General features: G+C 44.4%; 1 protein-coding gene and 1 long non-coding RNA gene across 8 annotated transcripts in view; both read right to left on the bottom strand.

The window, feature by feature from the left end:
- The window catches only part of SLC10A7 (solute carrier family 10 member 7), a 148646-nt gene extending 146994 nt beyond the window's left edge, over positions 1–1652 (bottom strand). For 4 of the 7 annotated variants that reach the window (XM_035325252.1, XM_035325251.1, XM_035325253.1 and 1 more), the window contains exon 1: positions 1350–1581. In XM_035325252.1, coding sequence (XP_035181143.1) covers positions 1350–1449 — 100 coding nt within the window. In that variant the 5' untranslated portion in view covers positions 1450–1581. Of the gene's footprint in view, positions 1–1349 lie in introns of all 7 variants that reach the window. The other 3 variants (XM_035325257.1, XM_035325250.1, XM_035325255.1) reach the window with 3 other exon arrangements.
- Positions 1653–8322: 6670 nt separating this feature from the next.
- On the bottom strand, positions 8323–20510 carry LOC118166648. Its single transcript, XR_004750644.1, has 3 exons — positions 20399–20510; positions 11229–11341; positions 8323–9890 (listed from the first exon to the last, which is right to left on the bottom strand). It is a non-coding gene; the product is annotated as an uncharacterized LOC118166648 (long non-coding RNA).
- Positions 20511–21580: the final 1070 nt, after the last annotated feature.

Below are 21580 nucleotides of genomic sequence, written 5' to 3'. Positions count from 1 at the left end.
AATGTTTACAAGCTTTCTCAAGCTAGCAGTCCCAGGAACAACACCATGTCAATGTGTGCTATCTCTTTACAGTAGAATGATTAAATTGAAGTCCTCCACAATAAAATGCAGGAAATAAGTTGCGGAAAAATAATCTCATGTTCTAATTTACAGGGTCTCCCACATTGCTGCTAACAATCAGCGTGACAATCACACAGACAGGGACAAACCACCTAATACTATAAATTCAAATTTGTCTTTAAGATCTGCTAAAGACACAGCGTGGATCCTGCAAGAAGCTCCACGTGAGCCCTATTCACCTATGCATAACAGCACACGGAGGTAAGAAAGGATCCTTGCAGAGCAGGAACTTGCCTGCCCTGAACTCTGTGAAGTATCGGAGCTTTAGCTGCCACAGCAGCAATTGTTCAGAGACATTTTTAAAACTTTTTTTTTCCCCCTCAGACTGAGAGAAAAAAAAAAAATAATAAAAAAAAATAATAATGTTAGCTCCTCAGTGAGGAGCTGTCTATCCTCAAACTTCAGCTGTTAAGAAAAAAAAAAAGTCTGAATGTAAAACCAAAGCTAGATCATTCCTCTAGTTCTGTAACAGATTTGCTAAACAAATTCTGCTGTTCTACCTTCTTTTTCTTAAATCTTTGTAAAGCAGTAAGAAAAAAAAAAAAATATATATATATATATAAAATTTAATTTGTTTGAGAACTGTGAGCATCTGGAACTGAAGTTACAATGGAAACTGAGCGGCTGATACTGCCAATGTGTACACCTAAACATACGCTGTTTATCTTAAAGGCCATTTCATCAGCTCTGGTTGCAACAAGCACAAAAGGCTTCATTTCACCGAAGACGACAAATCTTCCTTCTGGCTTCTTTACCGTGAACACTTGACACCATTTTGCACAGAAGCACTTTCACCGTCTCCCCTCACCTTCCGTGAGGGACGGAAAAACCATCTTTAGAGCACAAGCGCGTGACTCCAAGATGAAAAAATCCCCTGGCTTAAAGCAGCCGAGGTTCCGAGGAGCCCTGCGCTGAGCCGCCCCCTCGGGAGGCCAGTCACACTCCGGACTCCGCCAAGCACCGCTCTCCGAGTTCCTCAAGTTCCCGCTCAGCTTCCACAAGTCCGTCCAGGGCCAGCTGCCGGGCGGCTCTCGCTGCCGGGCGGCTCTCAGGCTGTTCGGGCGGCTCGCACGGCGCCTCCCGAGGGGAATTCCCCCCCGGAACAGCCCCGGGGCCGACTGAGGAGCGGCGGCCAACGCGCGAGGGAGGCTCGGGGGGCCGGGGCAACGGCCGCCCGGCGCGGGTAACAGCCGCCGGTAACGGCCGCCTCGCGTGGCGGGCGGACTCACCCCCTTTAACGCCGACAGCGGGCTCCAGCCTCGCCACGGCGATGACGAGCACTATGCCCACGATGAACCAGTCCTTCCGCAGCCGCTCCAGCAGCCCCATGGCGCCGCTACCGCCGCCCGGCTAGGCACGGCAGGGCAGAGCCGGGCCGGGCCGGGCCGGGCAGGGCGGGGCGGGGTGCAGGCTGCCTGCCCGCCCGCCCGCCGCCACGACCGGCCGGATCCGCTGACGGCGACAAGTCGCTCCCACCGCCGCCATGGCTACCGCGCGACTCCTAATACCGCCGCGCCACGCCGCAAAGGGGGCGGCCGCCACCGGCAGCAGCCGCCGCGGGGCGGGGAGGGAGCTCCAGCACCTCCGTGAGGGCTCGGAGCGGGGGGAGCGGAGCGGCCCGTGAGGCGCGGGGCTGGGCGGCGGCGGCCGGTAGCGGGCGGGGTGCGCGCTGCTTCGGCACATTACGACGGGCGCGTGACGCCCGGCGCCTGACGCGCGGGAGGGCGGGCGCGAGCGGGCGGTTGCGGCCGTTGGGCGCCTTCGGCTGGGGGGCGGGTGGCAGCGGCGTCCCGTCAGGATCGAAACGCCCCTTGTGAGCTAAAGGCGCCTTAATCTTTTATGAGTTATCCCGCTTCGTTGTTGTGAGCGCCCGCCGAACTGCCTTGCTGCCGAAGTTGGGAAATTCCTCTCGCAGTACTCGGCGTATTTAACGTTGGAATAAAGCCATCTCCATTAAGTCACGCCGTCATAGAAACCTAATTCCGATGGTCGATTTCCCGTTCCTCTCTTGTCCCAGCTTCCCTGACAGATTCATTAGCCTGGTCTCTGCCTTGCCGTGACCCCCTCACTCTAAATCACCTTAACAAGGGAATGATAAAGCATAAACCATCCCATTATCACAGCTGCTCACACGGCCACAGGCACCTCGTTCCAAGGCATTTTAAACACAAAACAGTTCCACTGTGCAACTTCTACGCATTCAGGTAACTTTATACTTCAGTGCCTGCAGCTGCGTTCAGGTTTCAAGGAATAGCTGTGCCACATGCTTTCTGCCACCAAGGAAATAAGCAGTGATAGCTGAGCTGTGATCTCAGCTACTTCAGGAAGCATGCATTGCTGGATGTCCTGTGAGATTCACTTCTATTAACATGTATACATCATAGCTGCGTTTTATTTATTTTTGAGCATGGAAGGAATGTGCCTTCTCCCTCTCACAAGGGGATCCCAAACATGCAGCTTAGAACCGTTAGATACTTCACTGCTTTCCTCCCGTTCACTGGAGCACACCTTAGCCCTCGATCTCTGCTCAGGTACGAGTAACAAACTGCAAAACGTTCCTGTACTTGCCTGTGCAGCTGCTACAGATCAGCTCACAGAGGCCTCACCTGCACCAGCACAGCTGAAAGGCATAAACACCTTTAGGGCAATTCAGAAAAGCATTGTTACTGGGGAAAAGCAAAATACTGAATAATCTATTGAGGCCAAGATGTTATGCTCCCAGAAGTTAGAAGCAGCTCCATTTTATACCAAGTGGAGTTGCTGCAACACCGCTCGCTGCAGAAGCTTTAGATTGATGCAAAGAAGGGGTGGGCATAGAAGGTGTAGAAGGTGTTCAGTCTGGCAATGAAACTCCCTTCTGCAGCAAAAACAGCATCTCCCTGCATTTGCATTGCAGTTTTTAATACAGTGCTAACCCTGCCTCTCACTCTTCACAGACAATACTAATTGCTAATTTCTAACATTGCCCAGTTGATTCAAGCTTCATTTGGGGGCAAAACTGAGGATTCAACCTTTCAGCTGAAGCTAGTCAGAACCGTGGTATGAGTACAGCAAGGATTACAGCTGCTGAGAACTCTGAGAAGTCATTTTTACCTACCTCAGGATTGCCAGCCCTATTAAAATATTTTTATACACTCCAATAAAATAATAATCCTTTGTTCCAGATCTGAAGAAATGAATGCGAGGCATTCAAGTATCTTAGTAATGAGGAACCACTGTACAGTGAAGTTCATCTCTGAGTAGGGCTTCAGTGATGTGCAGTAAAGGCATGTACGGAACACCAAGCTGGGTATCAAAGAGCTGCACAGGGAGCTGGGGAAGGCTTCAGACTAGAGCTCATTAGTTGAGTGCCAGCCAACCGAGCCAGAGTGTCAACTGACAGAGATCCTCTGGCAATATGGTGGGAAATCACTTAACCCAGGACTGTCATCCTACACACGGAATCCAACAAGAATATGTTACATTTGTAGGAACATCTTAACATGCTTCACATCAAAAGCATTTCTCAGCTTTTGAATGTTTACCCCAAAACATTTATATGCACCGTAACTCAGATCTTTAGAGTCAGAGCACGGATCTCTGCCATCTGAGCTACTGGCAGCAACCAGTGGTAGCCACAGGCAGCATGGGGCACTAGTGCGTGGGAAATAGAGCACACACATCTCCAGAGAGTTGTGGGTGTTTGCTCAGAGTAGATCCAACTGGAGAAAGTTCAAAACCTCAGGTTCTCTCCCCAGGCTCTGGAAGATTCTCATCTTCTTTCCCAAAGTGTTACTCCGTTACTCCTTGTGCACCACCCCAGCCCGCCTCTCCTCCTCTAGAGAAGGATAAGCTATCTCACTGAAGATTAGATTTAGAACAGTTGAGGGGAAAAAAAAAAAAAAAAAAAAAAAAAAAAAAAAAACACTACTGCTTTTCAAGCAGTCAGAAATCACAGAAAAAGGTTAACTTCTTTTTTTCTTTAGCAAGTATAGAAAAAGTTTTAACACAGCTCCATTGCTTTCAGTGAATGCTTTGGAAATTTTTCCAAGAGATCTGAACATTGTAATAATCATATTTTGCCCACTGAACTACAAAACACAGGGATTCACATGGCTGTCATCTTCTATAACCTTTAAGATCCTACACAGATATTCCAAGCTGCATATCAAAAGACTTGTACAAAGGTATTTTACATGTTTTTGTTTAGAGCTCTTGATTTATCATAGGCATATAGATCTCTTAGAAGAAAGTGTTACTGCTTTTATAAGAGAGCTCTGTAAACCCTGCCCTACCCCACCAATGTGGAACAGGAAGGAAGAAAATACGAGGGATGTATTGTGTAATTGACAGGACTCTCATGGGTCCTAAGTCTGTTTGCAAGACAGCATCACTGTTTTTATAAGCAATTTGTCATCCACGTAGAAGCATTTGTTCACTATCTGCCATCCAGAACCACATCCTGTAACATTTCACTTTCCTCGACAGGTTCCCATACAGATACTGTGCATTACCTATTTAACCACTGGGACTGCATCAGATCCCAGAGTCATCTGGCACCTGTGTAAGTGCATTCTCCATTACATCATACAAAGCAACATCAGGATATATTTAGCTGTGGCTTAGACACAGTACGAGAACAGGAATTTAGCATCTCTCTGATTTCACATGACCAAATTTTTGCTTTTGTAAAATTTATTTCAAGAACAGTGCAAACATACCTTGGGGCTTCCAGATGCTTTCCTGCCTCTGAAGGCCCTGGTGCTTCCTTCTGCATATGATAAAAGCATGGTGACATAAGTAGCTATGTGACACCGGACCTTCACTGCTCACAGGTAGTCTGGTGAAATTAACAGGACTCTGTGAGCAGCAACCAGTTGTCACATTTGCAAAGACGCAGAAGTGGGCTGCCTGTTTCTGGGCTTGACCTCATGAAGGACCAGCCTTATGTTGTTTGTAATCAATGCTGAGACATTGGCTTCTGTTTGTGCCAGATGGAGCCTGTTCCTTTTGAGTCCCCAGCCTCTTAGCTGCATGATATACCTGGCTGTCTAATAACTACACAGTTAAGTTGCTTCAGGGAATGTGCTGGGATTTTTACATCCTATAGTAGCAGGTGTCATCTGATTATGCATTTAGACAGAAGAGATTTCAGTATAAAGGAGAGGGGATCTTGAGATAAAGGGAGCTTAAACGAGAGGAAGAGAGTATTAAATAATTTAGCTTCAAAAGAACAAAGATATTCAGAATGAACAAGATAAAGCGAGGTGTTAATTATAAATAGGAAAGTTGAGAAGAAAAAGTGGAACTATATGGGAGACGGTTTACAACACATTTATATTTCTCACAAGCACTTAATGGTATAATCTCAGGTTTTCTCAGTAGCTGGAAGAAATGGCTGTACTGATCCCATTAGCTGGTTTTGCTCCTGGAAATGGAGTGCACAGCGCTTACTCTGTCCTGGCCTAGGTGCTCATGCTCTTATCTGTAAGGGATCGTTTAGTTGCTGCTACTGGACATTATAAAATGCCCATGAGCACTTACAGATTGCCAGCTGCAGAACTTACCACCATTAGTGCAATGCAGTAGTCGGAATTATGTACAAGTTCGATTTAGTACAGCACTTAATGGGACTTAAACACACAGATAGGTATGCTTTTCTAAAGAAGCTATAAGATGGTAAAAGGTTTTGTGGATCTTTATTTTTATTTCTATAATGATTTGATCCCACCTCCCGAGACTTTAAATGCATAATGCCTTTTTGCTCCTCATATCTGTAGGTATCCAAGAGATGAGCAATTATTTTATTTAAGAGCCCAATGTGAATTTTTCATGCAGTAGTCTTAGGCTTTAGGAAGAAAATTTGAGGGAACAAACAGGGATCCCTTCTCCTAGAGCCTACTTGTTCCTACAAAGTCACAACGCACTGTCTTAGGGCTCCTCTGCTCACAATATTCTCTTGTCTAGACCTCCAGGACAGCATATAGGTGAGGCAGAAGGCAGATTTTTTAATATTTTGTACTTCTCCAGATAAACATAGTCTTGCTGTCCAATGGGAAAACATAACACATTCAGATGTTCAGATTTTTTTAAATGATTTTAAAATGTTTATCACAGCATGATAAAGATGTGTTGGAAACAACTTTCAAACTTCTTGAATTGCAATTTTAAAATTCTCTTAAAAAAAAAAAAAAAAAAAAAACATGAAAAGCTATACACATTTAAACCTGAAAAAAGAAAATGAAAATGTAAAAATAGCTTCTCTGGATGATTTATCAGTAAACAATGAGATTTAACCTGCTAGATAAGACATTTCAGAGATAACATACTAATACTTTTATATCTTTCTCTCCTTGCGCTTCCACAAATAACTTTTTAGTCTTGCAGTAATCATACCAAAGCCCCTAAAATATGAGCAGTTTCAGTATAAAACCTTTGCTGTATTTGCACAGGGAAGCAGGGAAGAAGCAGCCAAGGTTTGTTCCTGGGTGTGCATGTGTGCAGATACCAGCTGTTTACTACAGTTTCAAAGTAATTAGCTGCTCACAATGGGAAGAACATACAAGTTGAAGAACAAGGAGAGTGATCATCCCCGCCTACAATACCTGTCACAAAGGTCAGGTTTGCAAGGAGCAACCACCAGAGAAAACAGAAATACACAAGCATATATAGACTTGAGAAAGAGGCAGCTGCTAGAACGGTTTGTCTTCAGGTTGTTGAAAACAGGCTTTTAGAAGTTTAAGAAATATCTTTGATGAAGAAGGAGTGGTGGGGCTTGTCCATGAGGAAGGACAGCCCATGCTCCAAGCTTTGTATTCACTTAGGTGGACAGAGGATAGGGCCTGATTTCTCTTGTGCCTGTCCCTTTTGATTTTAACAGAACCAAAGAGTTGAAAGGTTCAGAGAAACAAGGCAAATCCCCCAGCTTCCCTGAGCAAAGATGCCAAAGAACATCTTATGGCTTTCTCAAATTTGTCAGTCTGTCTTCACCATACTACGGCACCTGTTGCTTCACGCTTCTCAGATCTCTGCGTGCCATTAACATGTCCTATCTTCACCACAGGCCAGGGTCCAGCCCTTCATCACCCCAAAGACAAGCACATTCCCTGACCAGAGCTGTGCTGAGCTCTGACCACAGCCATGTGGATGTTTGCTAGACTAGTCTCAGGACCATCATGATGTGAAATAGAAAGATACAAGCATACACACATCCTCCTTGCTTACCTTGGTACCTTGACTTCTGTTGACTATTTCAAGCATCGAACCAGTTTCATAACAAAGTCTGACCATTCACTTCTCACTAGCCACCATGATTTCTGACTCCCCCAGCAAGATCGAAATTAAAAATGTTGTTATGCATATGGGGATACAGATTTACAAAGGGAAGTTTCACCTGCCCTCCCCCTAATAAGCCAGGCCATTCCAAGTGCAGGGAAACACAGGAGCTTGCAGTCATCTAGCTTGATGATGCAGTCATTTACCTGCATAGAAGCAAATTCTACATTATTCACAAATCAGTTTATTTGATCACAGCCTATCTGGCATTTCCTTCAAAATGGACTGGAAAGTGCTCCCAGAGGAGCATCTGTGCATGTGCTGCATAGGCCAGTCCTCAGAGCACCTGCTCCCACCCATTCCTGCGGCACCAGGCCCCTTCACAGTGCTTGAGATAGGCTGCTTGCTTTCTTCCTAAACTGTTATTTGTACCAAGGTAGAAATCTTGATCAGACCACAAGGCTTCTTTGCACCAGCTCTAGCAATTCCAGGCAATGTGCTAACATACTTCCAGGCATGTTTGCACTGCAATCAAAGAGCTGCAGTGCATGTGCACACAATGGACCTCGTTTTAATGGAGCCCTCCTTAGCACCGACCACAGTGATTAATGCCATTGTAGATTCAGGCTGCCATACAAACAGGCACCACCAAGCCAAATTTATCAAGGTTCCTCCTTTGCTCTACTCTAAACAGAGTCAAAATCCAAACTCCTCCACTGCCTCCTGCAGACACCCTCACCAGCCCTGTCCTTGAGGCACAAGAGCACCTGGGTGTATCAGGATCAGGTCCACTCCTCCTCTCCCCTCAAGGATTCAGAGTTAAGTGGAAAACTCATCTCAAGTGTGAAAGCAGACAACCAAAAACATCAAAAGATGATTCAGGTAGGAGGACAAGCTAATGGGAAGTACACTAACTACTGAGGAAAAATACAGCCAGATAGGAAGAGATCCTTTGAAAACTATTAGCAAATCAGCTTCTGCACAGTTACTATATCTGTCAATAGAAGAAAAAATGAGCTGACAAACCTTCATCCCACGATCTGTGGCATTAATAAATAACGAAGTGTTAAAAAACTGGGACACTTTGTGCCTATAACAATATCACAAGGACAAGGGAATAAAGCTGAACAAAAAAGGACATAATTGTGTATTGCTGGTAAATAATGACATAAAAGGAAAACAAAACCGCAGAAACAAATCCAGTCCCCCCACTACAAACATCTAATAGAAAGAAAACACAACTGCCTCTTTTTGTTGTTGTTGTCAGTAATCATATCCAGATCTGGAAGTCACTGTGATTAGTTTTGGATGCAGTCATTATTCCAGAAGCATCCAGCCCAAACTGACTATTTAGAAAAAGACAGAAGGGATGGAGGCTGAGGGAGGGATTTTGGGTTATGTACCCCCTCAACATAAACAGCACAATAAAGATACAGCCTGAAGGGAAAGCTTTTTAAACCCCTAACCTTGAAATATCCCAACAATGTTAATCAGATTTCACAAAGGTTTTTAAGCAGCACACCCTACTGCCTGCCATCTACACAGCTTATGCCACACAAACCATCCAAGGCTGGTTTTGCATTGCTCATTTCTCAAGTCACATCCAAGCTCCCCAATTTTGTTCCACATAAGCATCTTATACGCCAAAGCATTGTGCTGTAGTAAGCAAAGGAAGGGATTCATTTTTTGTGGGTTCAAGCAAGACAGAAAGCACACTACAGAAACTGGAAATAAGGAAAGCAGATAAACACAGGGAAGGATCATCTGGTAATGTAGGCTGGACTGAAAAATAGAAGTCTGAGGAGGCTGAATTAAGTAAGGCCTTATATTCCCCCTATAGGAAGTGCATCAAGCAGAGTTCTGCTTCGAACCCTTCAGGAAACAGGAGAGTTAGGATGCTGCCTTTTCCCTGAGAGCATTTCTAAGCTTTCCTCATAGGAAGCTTTCCTTGTGGTGCATTCTGAAGTAGATCAAATGTAAAGGAAAATCCCAATTCAGAATTAATTGGCATACATTTTTCTTCAGGAGCTGAAGAGATTTTGAATTTCTTCCTTCTAGATGAACTCACAACACTCCTGCAATCCCACATTTGAGGTTGTACCTATCTTTGTAAGCATGCAGGCACAAGGCCTGCAACAAAACACATCTGATTTTGCCACTCCACCCTGCTATTCAAGTGCTGTCCGTGACCCATGCTTGCTCCAGCTTCTCCTTGCAGCCTTAGCTTCCTTCAGCTTTGTTCCCCTTGCGGACAAAGTCACAGGACACGAGCCCTGTTTGGCATGAACCAGTTCCAGCATCCCTGTATGCTCAGAGCCAGATGCTTGGTGGTATCAGGAACCTGCCTGCTTAAAGAGTCCAGTCCAAGTCCTTCGCTTGGAAGCACTTAGTACACCGAGCTCCAGGATCATCACACCACATCCTTATCTTCTGTTATTTCATGACAGTGAAGGCATTTCTACCATGACAGACAACTGTCCCCTTAAGCCACACTTCTTCTCTGAAGAGACAGCTTTCTTTTTTTTCCCCAATCTTTAAAAAAAGAAAAACATGCCAACCACCACATCCCCTGCATAAGTACCACCACTACTTATCCAGACAGGTATTCACTTTTCATCTGCCATCCAGCAGCTATCTGCATACGCACCAAGCTCCGTCTGAGTCACACAGCAATAATCACCGCTTATATACAAGATCCCTTGTGTACTGTATATTAATGTCTGGCTGGTAATTTAATGGCACCTCTAGGCATAAACAAAAGTTTATTAAAACAGTAAGTAAAATGTTCCCAAAGACTGGCCTGCATTTTTAATTTTCTATTCAGCATTCCAAAATCCAGAGCCAGCCTTTTTATGCAAAAAGACAGCTACAGAGTTAGCACCAAGTAGCAGCATTTTGTGCGAGTTAGGCACAGCATGGCCTAGAGCGATAGGATGCATAGGATGCTTCATTTATATTCCCGACCCTTTCTTTTCTGATCATCTTTAACAATGACAGCCAAACAAAAATTTGGATTACTACGAAACGTGTACAACTCAAGAAAGCAGCAGCATATTGATTACTCCTCAGAATCAAATTACTTGTCAGCTCTTCGCTTGGAAGCCACATGGCAGCTGAAGCCTCAAGTCCCAGCCAGCAGTTGGCAGTGCCCTCTGTAGTTTTGACTAGGCTGTGCTCTGAACACTGGGCACACAAATGTGATGCTGTGCCCTCCCTGCAATCCTCTTTGTTCGCACAAGACACTCATTCCACAGTGTTTTGAAGACCAGCAGGTTTATTTTATGAGAACTCCTTGAGCATGATAAATGCATATACTATGTGCTTCAGCTGTTACACATACTATGCATTACAGTGGGTGAGTAGGTGGATATTTGTCATGATATTTAAGTGGAAAACTGCACTGATTTTCAAGTTTTGGATTAATTAACAGAGACCTGGAAACCTGCAGTAGGCAAATAGTCCACAGAGAAAGCACAGCGCAGAGCCACCAGCAGCCGAGTGAACAGCTCTGCTTGCAGCAGGCTCCTCTCAGACCACAGCCACATGTCCCAGTGGCAGTGATGCTCCTCTGTTGCAACTCATCACACCTTATGGTCCCGCAGCATCTCCCAGCCACCTATGTGCCCCATCTCCACTCTAAAACAGGGCCTGGTGGTGCTCAACTCCCCCCTGCACTCTTGGGTTTCCACAGGAAGGAAACCTGAGCATGCGGGCAGCCACATGTGCACCCATGTCTGCCACCTACACAACCAGAGGAATAGGACTCCAGGAGCCCAGAGCACATACAGATGTTGCCATCTCTTTGCTTGGAGCCTGGAAGCATTTGTCATAACCTAGGGCATTTGCCTGCTCACCAGAAGCAAGTCACTCAGGCAGCTGAGAAGTCTCTTGCAAACAGCACCAGCAAAGGAGGAGAGAGACCCCAGGTATTGCAGAGGGAAATCCACTAGAATAAATCCTTCAGTACCTGTGTAAGAATAAAAATTGGTTTGTAAGAGATAAAAGCACTTGCAGCACATCAACTGCCTTTCTGTGGCATTCTTCAGTGCTGAACACACTTCAGGTTTTTATTGTTAAAACACATTTCCCTCATTCTTAAGAGACATCCTAATATAAACAGATTTGCTACTGCCCCATTAGCCTTAACCTGCAGAGCTTGGTGTCCTTATTTATAGCAATATGATTTTACCCTTAAAGAAAAACTGTTCTTTAAGCTCTGTTCTTGCAGCTTCCACGGTCTTGTCAAAGATAAGATATCAAAGCTTTGAATATGCAGCAGTAAGTGTATGATCTTAAGTACAGCACATGTATCTTGTTTATTGTCTATCAGAAATTGATGGCACTGTTCACACAAGAAGAGGCAAGAGGCAGAAGGTACGGTGCCAGGAGCAATACCAATATAGCTGTGGTATTTCACATTTCCAGTTAAAGACCTGGGTCAATACTTACCTATGATAAAATGATTCCACAAAATATCCAGGCATAATGGACTGTTCGTGCAAATGAGAGTGTGCAGGATCTGGCCCAGGACCTGAAATTAAGCATTAACACTGCTGTTGGACCCCTCAGACTTGCTGTGGCGGCACGTCCCTAAAACCCTCAAGGGCAAGGGGTGTTCCACAAGGGAGGGGAATTTGTATTCAAACCATTCCCTGGCAGAGGACATCCATTGTAAGGCCTTCCTTTCTAGGTCTTACCCCTACAGATGAGGATGGTTGCTTAGGACCCTCACCCTTTCAAGGAGACTATTCCTCCCGTTTTAGTCTTCCTATTGTGATTTAATCAATAGTTTGGTGTTGCACTGCCTCCACAAGGTCCAAGCTGCCCAACAGCCATGTGGACACAACACACTGTGGCTAAAATTCTGTTCAACGCTACACTCGCATACATTTTTAAGGTGAAGAGGCAAATTCATTTAAATGCTCTGCTGAGCTAGAGACCTATGACTTTAAATCATACACAACTTAAACCGAGTTAATAGCAGATATATATATATGCACAATGACAGCAAGCCACTGATTTCTTCATTCCAGGAACAGGAAAGAAAAACGTTGGTCAGAGTCTGGAAGCTTTGAATATTCATACTTCTTACAGTTGTTAAATGTTTGAAAATTCAGGTAATGAGCATACAATACTCTGGCTGCCTTTGTATTGCTTGGGGGTTTGCTATTCTCATAATATCTCTTCAGAAACCGTTCTATCAAGTCAGTTTTTTTCCCCTCAAATTGAATTAGCACTTGTACATTGAAGTTTTCAACATCACCCATAAGATTTTTCAACTTGTCAAAAGAATCTGCATGGTCTCTAACCATGAATAAAAATGATTTCAGATATCATCTTTATTTGAAGTTTTATTTCCTGGGATTAATTTAATTGATTGTGCTGGTGGCTTGTTAAGCAGCTGCTGAAATAAACAGACCATTTGTCTTTCTGTGTAAACATATGGGTACCTGGTTTAATTACACTTCATAATAGTGCTGGAAGGGGAAAAAAATCAAAACAGAATAAAAGCCACCGTTTTCCAGAGTGCAAACACAGGCCTGAAGTTGTAAGGATTCTCTCATGGCAACAAACTTGGCTGCTCTTCTTCTAGGAGATTTTAATAAATCTTTTATCATATGGAAGAAAAATTATGAGGTTATATATATATATCTACTGAACTTTTTCCACATATAGCCACATGCTTATGGAAGACATTAATGTTTTTATCCTTTCCTGATATAACTAGGAATAGCCCCATAAATCTCTGCTTCCACATAATTCTCATTTTATGCTTTGCAGACCTAATCCTGATTTGTGTCTATTACAATCCCATTAACCTTGTTTTATAGCTGTGTAACAGATCAGGGCCTAACCTGGGAACTTGAGATAAAGCCAAAAGAGGGGCATTCCGCTCTATTTTAACAGATATTTTTACTTCTCCCAGAAAAATCTGATGAAGAAAATAGCATGGCCAACAGAAATAAAAGAATCAATAGTTCCAAATAATTCTTCCTGGACTCTTTTGCAAGAATTTAGTTCCTTTAAAATCTATATATATCCTGACTTCCTTGGGTATGCTCATTATACAAGCAATAACTCACGGACTTACGTGGGAGATGAGACAAGCAGAAGTAAGTGGAGACCCCAGCACTGAAGCTAAAGGAGGCAAAAAGTCATTTCTGTAATAAGAACCTGGAAAGCCATAGGGGTATATAAGATCAGTTATCAATATCCTTTTTATGCCCAGACAAGCACCATCCTTAGCAGTAAGCACATACTGTATGAATGCAATATTAACAGCATGTAGCTGTGTCCAAACAGCAGGAAGCTACATAAACAAGACTTGTTACATTACACACAGCCTCAGCTTTTCCCCTCCAACCAGGCAACTTCACCAGCTTTCTATTACAAGCTTTTGATGAAATTAAATACACAAACACAGTTAAAGCACCTACAAGAATGGGACGTAGTGAATACTGCAGGACTATCATTTTGAGGCTGTCAGAAGACCTTGGGAAGAGTAGAGGAGAAGCATTTGGGTTAGAAGGGACCGCAAAGCCCACCTAGTTCCAGCCCCCTGCCATGGGCAGGGACACCTCCCACCAGACCAGGTTACCCAAAGCCCCATCCAGCCTGGCCTTGAACACCTCCAGGGATGGGGCATCCACAGCTTCTCTGAGCAATAGCAGAGTAATTAAATTGCACTAGGTATGAACAGACTCCAGGAACCAGACCAGAAGAAAAGTGGCTGTGGTCCCCAGGCCAGCAAGCTGACAGGTGCTTCAGAGCCAGGAAGCTGGGCTCCAAAGTCATCTGCAAAGCCACTGCTGCATGGATGATGTTGCTTGCCCGTGGGAAAGGAGTGCGTCTCTAGCAACACTAGCTAGCCTTGCAATTGCTTGCAAAGTGAATAGGGGGGAAAAAAAAAAAAAAAAAAAAAAAAAAGGAAAAAAAAAGAGGAGTCCTACACCTTTATTACACAGGAAATGTCTGGCCATAAACAGACAACACTAAGCTTGAACTCAATAAATACTCCCTTTGCCCCACTGTGTCCTCATCTACCACTGCTTTTAAAGCAGCAAACCATGCCCTAGGGGCTGTACACCCCTGTATCTACCCAGACACATTCAGGTGACCGAGCATCAGCCCTGCCTCTGCAGAGAGTTCAAGCTCTGGTCCTCAGGAGGACTGCAGAGTAAGTCAGGATAGCCACAGATGGAACTTCTCTGCTGTTCTCAGTGACATGTTCGATTTAAAGACAAACCAAAGATTTGCTTTCAAATGATATATGGATTAATATCCTACTTGAAATAAATAGAATGATGTTAATTTATCACTAAACTGCAAAAAGTACAAAAAGGCAGTTAAGACGAGGCTGCAGCCACATCACTGGCACTGCCTGCTGAAAGCAAGCATTCACCTAATGACAGATGTAAGCTTATAATAAGTCAGTTTATAATTTGGGAGGTTATCTTGGGATATCCTATTTTTACCTTTAACGGAGGAACATAAAAATTCTAATCAGTTTTGAAGTCTCAGGAGTCCAAATGGAATTTGCATTTCTGCATAAAGGACTGGGTACAGAAGAATAAAGTGAGGACTATTTGGGTTACATAGAGTCAGGTAGGATGCTGCTGTGGTCAGTTCCTCAGCAGGATTTGGCACAGTTGGCAAGATTTACCTTTCCCCCCTCCTCTGGAATGAGGCCAGCTGTAATTAGACATTATAATGAGCGAGATGCTTGAATTCACAGTAGAGCAGCAAACTTGTTTTTCTTCACCTTCAGTAATGTATTTCTGCCCTCCTTCTTCATCTTTCCCGTGCTGTTTTGTAGTTTGTGTCAAACAAGCTTCATTCTTCTCATTACAGACAAAAATCTTTGCTTGTTGAAGTGCTGAGAGAGCTAATTCTCATTGTTCTCACTTGTTACAGAAAGCCTCCTGCCAAAGGAGCCATTTGGCTTAAAACACTGTAAACAAGCTCTCCTTCTCCCCCCCACAGCTTGCTTCAAGAAGTCTGTTTTCATAAGCACTACATCTTGTCTGCTCAAAACAGCAGAGCTTGGAGTTGCTATATCAAATACATTTGTAGAAGGCAGCAATAAAGAAACACCTCGACAGACTAATGATGACCTCCCACAAGCCTGGCACTTAAAAGGCTCACATCCCTGCCTTGCATATTAAAAGGTAATAGCCCAGTGGCACCATTGCCATGCGCAGTTGTCAGGTGGAATACCTGCCCTGTTGGCCACTGAAAATAAAAAACAAGCATCACTGGCAGTGAAAAGAGGTGTCACTGATGTGTGACTGTGAGTTAGGCTGTGTTGCTGCAGACCCTGCCCGTGCCAGTGCCTCTGGGCAGCAGCACGGCACGAGCCAGGGGATGGTGCTGCAGATGGGCACGGGGCCCAGGCACACCCCGTGCTGTTTCTCTGGGAGGTTGCACGCTGCCAAGCCGAGCCCAGGAGGATGAGGGGTGATGCCATCCCCCTCCTTGTATCAGCTGTAACTTGGCATTTTGCTCTGCATCCTGTTCTGTGGAGACCTCACTGCATCTCACGCCACGTGGCACACAGACAGAGACCACCCTCCCTTGCATTGCATATTCTTCTTAAAATGTTGGACAAGCACAATGAGGAAATACAACTTCAAGCTAGCTAAGTACTAGCATATTAACATACAGGTGCATCCAAGCAAGAAGGTATTTAAAAACTACTCTAATCATTATTGAAGCAGGGCCATACAATTCCTAACATAAGCAGAGGCGGCACAAAAATCCTCACGCCAATAGCTTGGAAATTTGCTGGCCTGCGGTCTTGCTGCAAGATTGCCCTGATCACCATCACTCAGCCCACACACTGCAAGTGGGGGCAAAGTGAAGATCGCTCACTCTATTATTACAGGCTCTGAAGCTAAGCAGAAAGCCTTGGTAGACAGAGGCAAGGAGTGAAGTGTTTGTTCTGTTCAGGTTCAGAGGAGAAACACTCAGCAAATTCTGACCTTGCTGAAATCCCATTAACATTTCTGGGAGTAGCAGACACCAATCCATCTCTGCAGAAGGACTGGTGTCTGAACACAGAGCTGCACATTCCCATCAACCGGGAGACCAATGCTGGCTTCTGTCGAGGCAGAAAAAAGCCTCTGGACAAACCTGACACTGACACCACTGGGCTCTTCCACAGGGTGGGAACAAACAAAGCCATCTGAAACAGGTGGAGTTCAGGCTTTATCCCAGAAGTCAGGATTAATGGGAAAGAGTAAGGATTGCCAAAATAGGGATCAGCTATAACACAAACAGAAAAAAATGGGATGATGCTGAACCAAAACATGTTTTAAACAGTCTTAATCTTGGTACCTAAGACACTTAAGGTGATATCAGCTTCCATATACACAGTTTAAAGAGAATTTGCTTTGGTGTCTTTTAATAGGATTCAACCCTTCATCACTTTCTTTGGAGCTCGTTACATGGGCATGCCCTAGAGGTTCATCACTGGAGTCTTTTCCAAAGTTCCTCCCTTTGCTTTCTATTTTCCCTGCCTATATTTCTCCCCATCTTCCGAAGCTGTGTATTTCTATTTATTCATCACTTTGCTTTATTAAGATGCATTTCAAGTTTTCACCCATGTTGTATGTTTTGCAACTATGAAATATGGATCTAAGATTGCAAAGATATGAGAGAGTAAGGAGCCTTTCAGACACCGGTAGTTTTTGGAGAAAACACACACCATAGGCAGGAGCAGCCCAGCACTGCTGTCTGTGACCTGCAACAGCCTCTAACACACCCGATTGTCTTAGGCTTAAATGTCATTACATTAGGATGAGTATAGAGCTCTTTTTACATTTTCATCATGTCCTGCTAAAATCCCAGGTCTGTCAGTGTATCCTGACCAAGGAGTCCACATGAAATACGTTGCTAATTATTGATACACCTCTTCAAAGGCTTGGTGCCTCTACTTGTACTTCTTACTGCTCCTACCTACCCAGGCCCTACAGCAGTTTTTCAATCACTGAACTGAAACCCCTTAGAGTAACAAGTTTGTAATAGAGGTTCATAAACCTGGCAGTGATTAACAGCACAGGTTAATCAAATGAGTGTAGAACAGGCTTTCCCCCTTTTTCTTTAAGGGAAACTGGCCCCAAGTGTTTTTTCCCTTATTGCTGCGCAGAAATAAATTTGCAATTAACTCGTACTTACTGGTGTCACAGCAGGCTCCACAGAGCCCAGCAGAAGCAGGCACCACTGCACTCCACAGCCCCTGAATGCGCAGGAGCAATCCCCCTGCAGAGGGGACACAACAGCAGGGCTGTGGGCACCCCAGGGACGCTTGGGGACTGGGCATTGCTCAATAATTAACTATTAAGACCAAACTGAAAGGAAGGTATGCTGTTTGCTTCATCTCCTTGAGCCAGCATTTTGTTTCCTTCCATTAACTACTTCTGGAGTTTACCAACACCCCACAGCCACTTCGGTCAGTTCCTCTTACCTCCATCCCAGTCACTACATACAGTTTCCCCCCTCCTGCATACACTTGGATGTTTCTATAGGCTGCCAGTATTGCTTTATTTTGGCAGTGGGTATGAAATTGGGTGCTTTAGCTGAACCCCCACGTGCACAAAGACATCCTTATATCAATAATTGCTGGTAACCTGAAGCAGCAGGCAGCACGCATCACTTCCCTGCTCCTGGGTGAGCTTGCTCCACACCTGAGATCAGTTCTTATGTACAGGCAAGTATTAATGAAAAACAAATTGGAAAAAGAAAAAGGCCAAACCCTATGGCACTATTTTCCACATTGCCAGAGGACCAAACATCTTCATCCTGAAGATATAGGGGTTTACCTTCCCCCTCTAGCACTTTTCTTCTAAAACGTTATTTAGCTAGGTCTGCAAGCTGCCTTCAGGAGGCACGGGCTTTCTGCTAGCGTCCTGCGAGGCCATTACCTGTGATCCCACCATCCTCCACCCACTTCTGTTCTTGATGGATTATAACAATGTAGTGGCAGAAAAACAAGCTTATTTGCACATCAACATAAGTTACAGAACTTGAAGCACGTTCTGACTGGCATAGCTCCGGCAGTCTGAAGTAGATGCAGACAATTCAGACCAAGGTTTCTTCTCTTCCAGCTAATCTTCATACTAGCAAACATTTCAGAAACATGGTATAAGAATAAATAAGACCAGTTAAAGACTAAAATTATCTTTTTTGTCCTCTCCAAAATGTTGGGGGGCGTTTTATCCAGAAGACAATTTTAGCCCTTCTTTGCTTCAACTAAGAAGAAGTGTCCAACTGGGGAAGCAAACGAACTTGTTGGTTTCACACCAGAAGCAACAGCAAGTTGAACTCAAGCCATTTCTTTGTTGACTTCTGGATTGATTTAAAAACAAAAACCTGCTATATGCAATTAAGGAATTCAAGCAAGTTATAACCCTGAACTGAACACTTGCTATACCCCAAAATCTTAACATGCTGATGCGTGCCAGCATAGTATCGAAGGTCCAATTCATATGTGCATGAACTAACAAACTAGGGAAATGCCAACAGACACAGGAATTTCTGCTGACATAATATAGAGAGGAATAATGATTATTTCAAAAAGTAACTCTGTCTATATGCTACATGAGTAAGACTCTATAGCCTTTGGTTTGGGAGTTACTTCTTTTTAACTTCGGAGAAATAAAAAAAAACAGACTGCAAATTTAACTTTATAAACTCTTAATTTTAATAGCACCCATACAGCCTAAGTCTATCCTCTAGAGAGAGACTCTCGTTTGTTGCAGCAGCAGCTTTGCCATAAGGAAGAACACACGAGCACAGCTTTCCTTTGGAGCTCCCATCGCTCTTGCTTTACTGTAGCACCTTAAGTGCCCAACTCCCTGAGTAAGGAGACAAACATCCCCTGCTCGTGTAGATATCAAGATCTGGTGTTTTCACCACTTCACGTGTAATGCTTGATTTATGTGCAAAAAAAAAGATTCCAATGAAGTAACCAGAAGACAGGTGTCACACAGAATTAAATAAGGAATGATGAGGGCTTTAAAAATAGTTGTAACATCAGCCTGCACCTTTAAAACAGGGAGTATCCTCAAGCATAGGGGATATTCCCTCAGAAGACAGCATCTCTTCCCTCAGAGGAAGGCTAGCCAGCCATCCTCAGGCCTAGTTTTAACTCCACACAGTTAGTGTTCAGAGCATCCTTGTGGGCACACAAAGGTAACATAAGTGCTTCCAATTCACTCAGTTATTTCTGACTTAAAGAGTAGACAAAACCTAGCCACATAACTGTGTAATTAGCCTTTCTCCCCTCCTTCGTTGCCTGACAGGGCTGTCTTGGACACACACAGCAGTTTTGGTGGGGGCAGAGCTGATGCAGCAGCTCCTGTATGCTCCCACCATCTCTCATGGCATTACAGCACACACACAACATTTTTATCAAAACATTACCTAAAAAGATATTATTTAGGCACAGGAGTAAGCCCACCGCCCCCTCAGAGACCATCCAGTTTTATAATGCCACGCTGTAAGTTAACTCCAGCACCCACCCACCGCGCAGACAACACGGGTTTGGAGCAACCACCACCCTTCCTTCTCTCACCTGCCAGCCTGGAGGACCTCCTTTCCACCCACCTTCTTCTTTCCTGCCAATGGGTAGCTAAAGCAGGCAGACCCTGCCCACTGAGCTTTACCTGCTGTGGTGTTCAGCTGTTTATCCCTTATGTAGCAGGCTACCATTTTTCTCCAGCCTTTTGGGCCACCTTTAAGTGCTCTGAGAAACTGAGGAGCACAGAGTGAGCCATTTTATTTCTAGAGTGAAGCACCTCCTGCCTTTGGTGCATTTAGAAGGCAAAGGCTGTTCTTACTTTTTAAGAAGAAGTTATCTCATATTACTTATTTCAATAAAATAGCATGCCCACCTATAAAGTCACAATAGGGCACACAACACACTATGACAAGCCGCAAGACATCACACCACACGCAACATTGGGGACACAGCACAAACCACCAAGTAGTGCCTGAACAAAACCAGGTGCCACCAAGGCCATACCTCCACCAAGGGACAGCTCCTGACTCCCTGCCACCAAACCCACATCCTCTCAGTGCTTCCAGGGGGTGCCTGCTTTGGGCTCCACTTGGGAAAAGATGCATATTGTCCCCATTCCCTGCAAAACAGTGGGCAGGGATTACACAGACATGGCAAACTGGAGGCATCACCACATGCCCAACACACATAGCTTCAGCAGGGCCAAAGCAGCACTGGCTCACTGGGCCCTAATTAAGCTCTCACACAGCTGCTAGTACTCACACCAAACGAGTTCCAATGCTATTAAAAGCTTTGTCAAATCCCCCCCCCCCTTTAAAGAATTTAATATAAAATGTTACAATGTAAATGTCATAACAATCATAAAATAAAATAAACACCATTTTGGCCTCCTTTGGGCTAGTATTTGCTGTATTTGCTACATACATACATATAAACACATGGTTGATGATGATGTCTGGAAGTTTTTAAAACACATCTTTGTGTTGCCTCTGGTCCAAATGAACAGCAAAGCAGTTAAGCACAAGTTTGGTTCATCCCAATTCAGCAAAAATATTTGAAGCTGGGTGTGTGTACAGGGGCTTTGCTGAAGTGCTTCGCTGGGTGTCCAGAGGCTGTTGGAAAAGTGGAAGGCGTTTCTTCCAAATCTTAACCAAAACCAAGCAAACAAAACAAAATAAGACAAAAGGCTGAGGATTTGCTATTAGTCTTAAATATAACGTAGACGAGTGTCTATTGTCACGTATAGGGTGATACCCCCAGACACGGTTCTTACTCCTATGCGCACATATCCATGTTCTGAGAATTAAAGCCCAGTGTTCGAGGAGGTTGAGCCTGTTTGCTGTAGAGGAGGTCTGAGCCCAGCACCCCTGGTCCTGCAGGGCCCTTCAGCACATATCTAACGTGTCCAGCAGACGCCAGCCCTCAAGATCCATCTCCAGCCAGGATCAAGTCCCTTCATGCTCTGATTTTGTGGACACTGAATCAAGGGACGAAAGCAGAAATCCAGAGAAATCTTCCAGTACCCACTCAACGCGGGATAGGAGCTTACCAAAACCACAGAAACCATGGAAAGCACAGAACATATGACGGCACACCAGACACCGCAGCTGAACGTTACACAGTTCTTGTGTGGGACAGCAGATTTGTGGGATTTGTGGTAATACATCTATAACAAATTAAATGGAT

The sequence above is a fragment of the Oxyura jamaicensis genome, chromosome 4 (genome assembly GCF_011077185.1).
Source record: "Oxyura jamaicensis isolate SHBP4307 breed ruddy duck chromosome 4, BPBGC_Ojam_1.0, whole genome shotgun sequence".
NCBI lineage: Eukaryota > Metazoa > Chordata > Aves > Anseriformes > Anatidae > Oxyura > Oxyura jamaicensis.
This window is presented reverse-complemented; position numbering and strand designations above follow the sequence as displayed.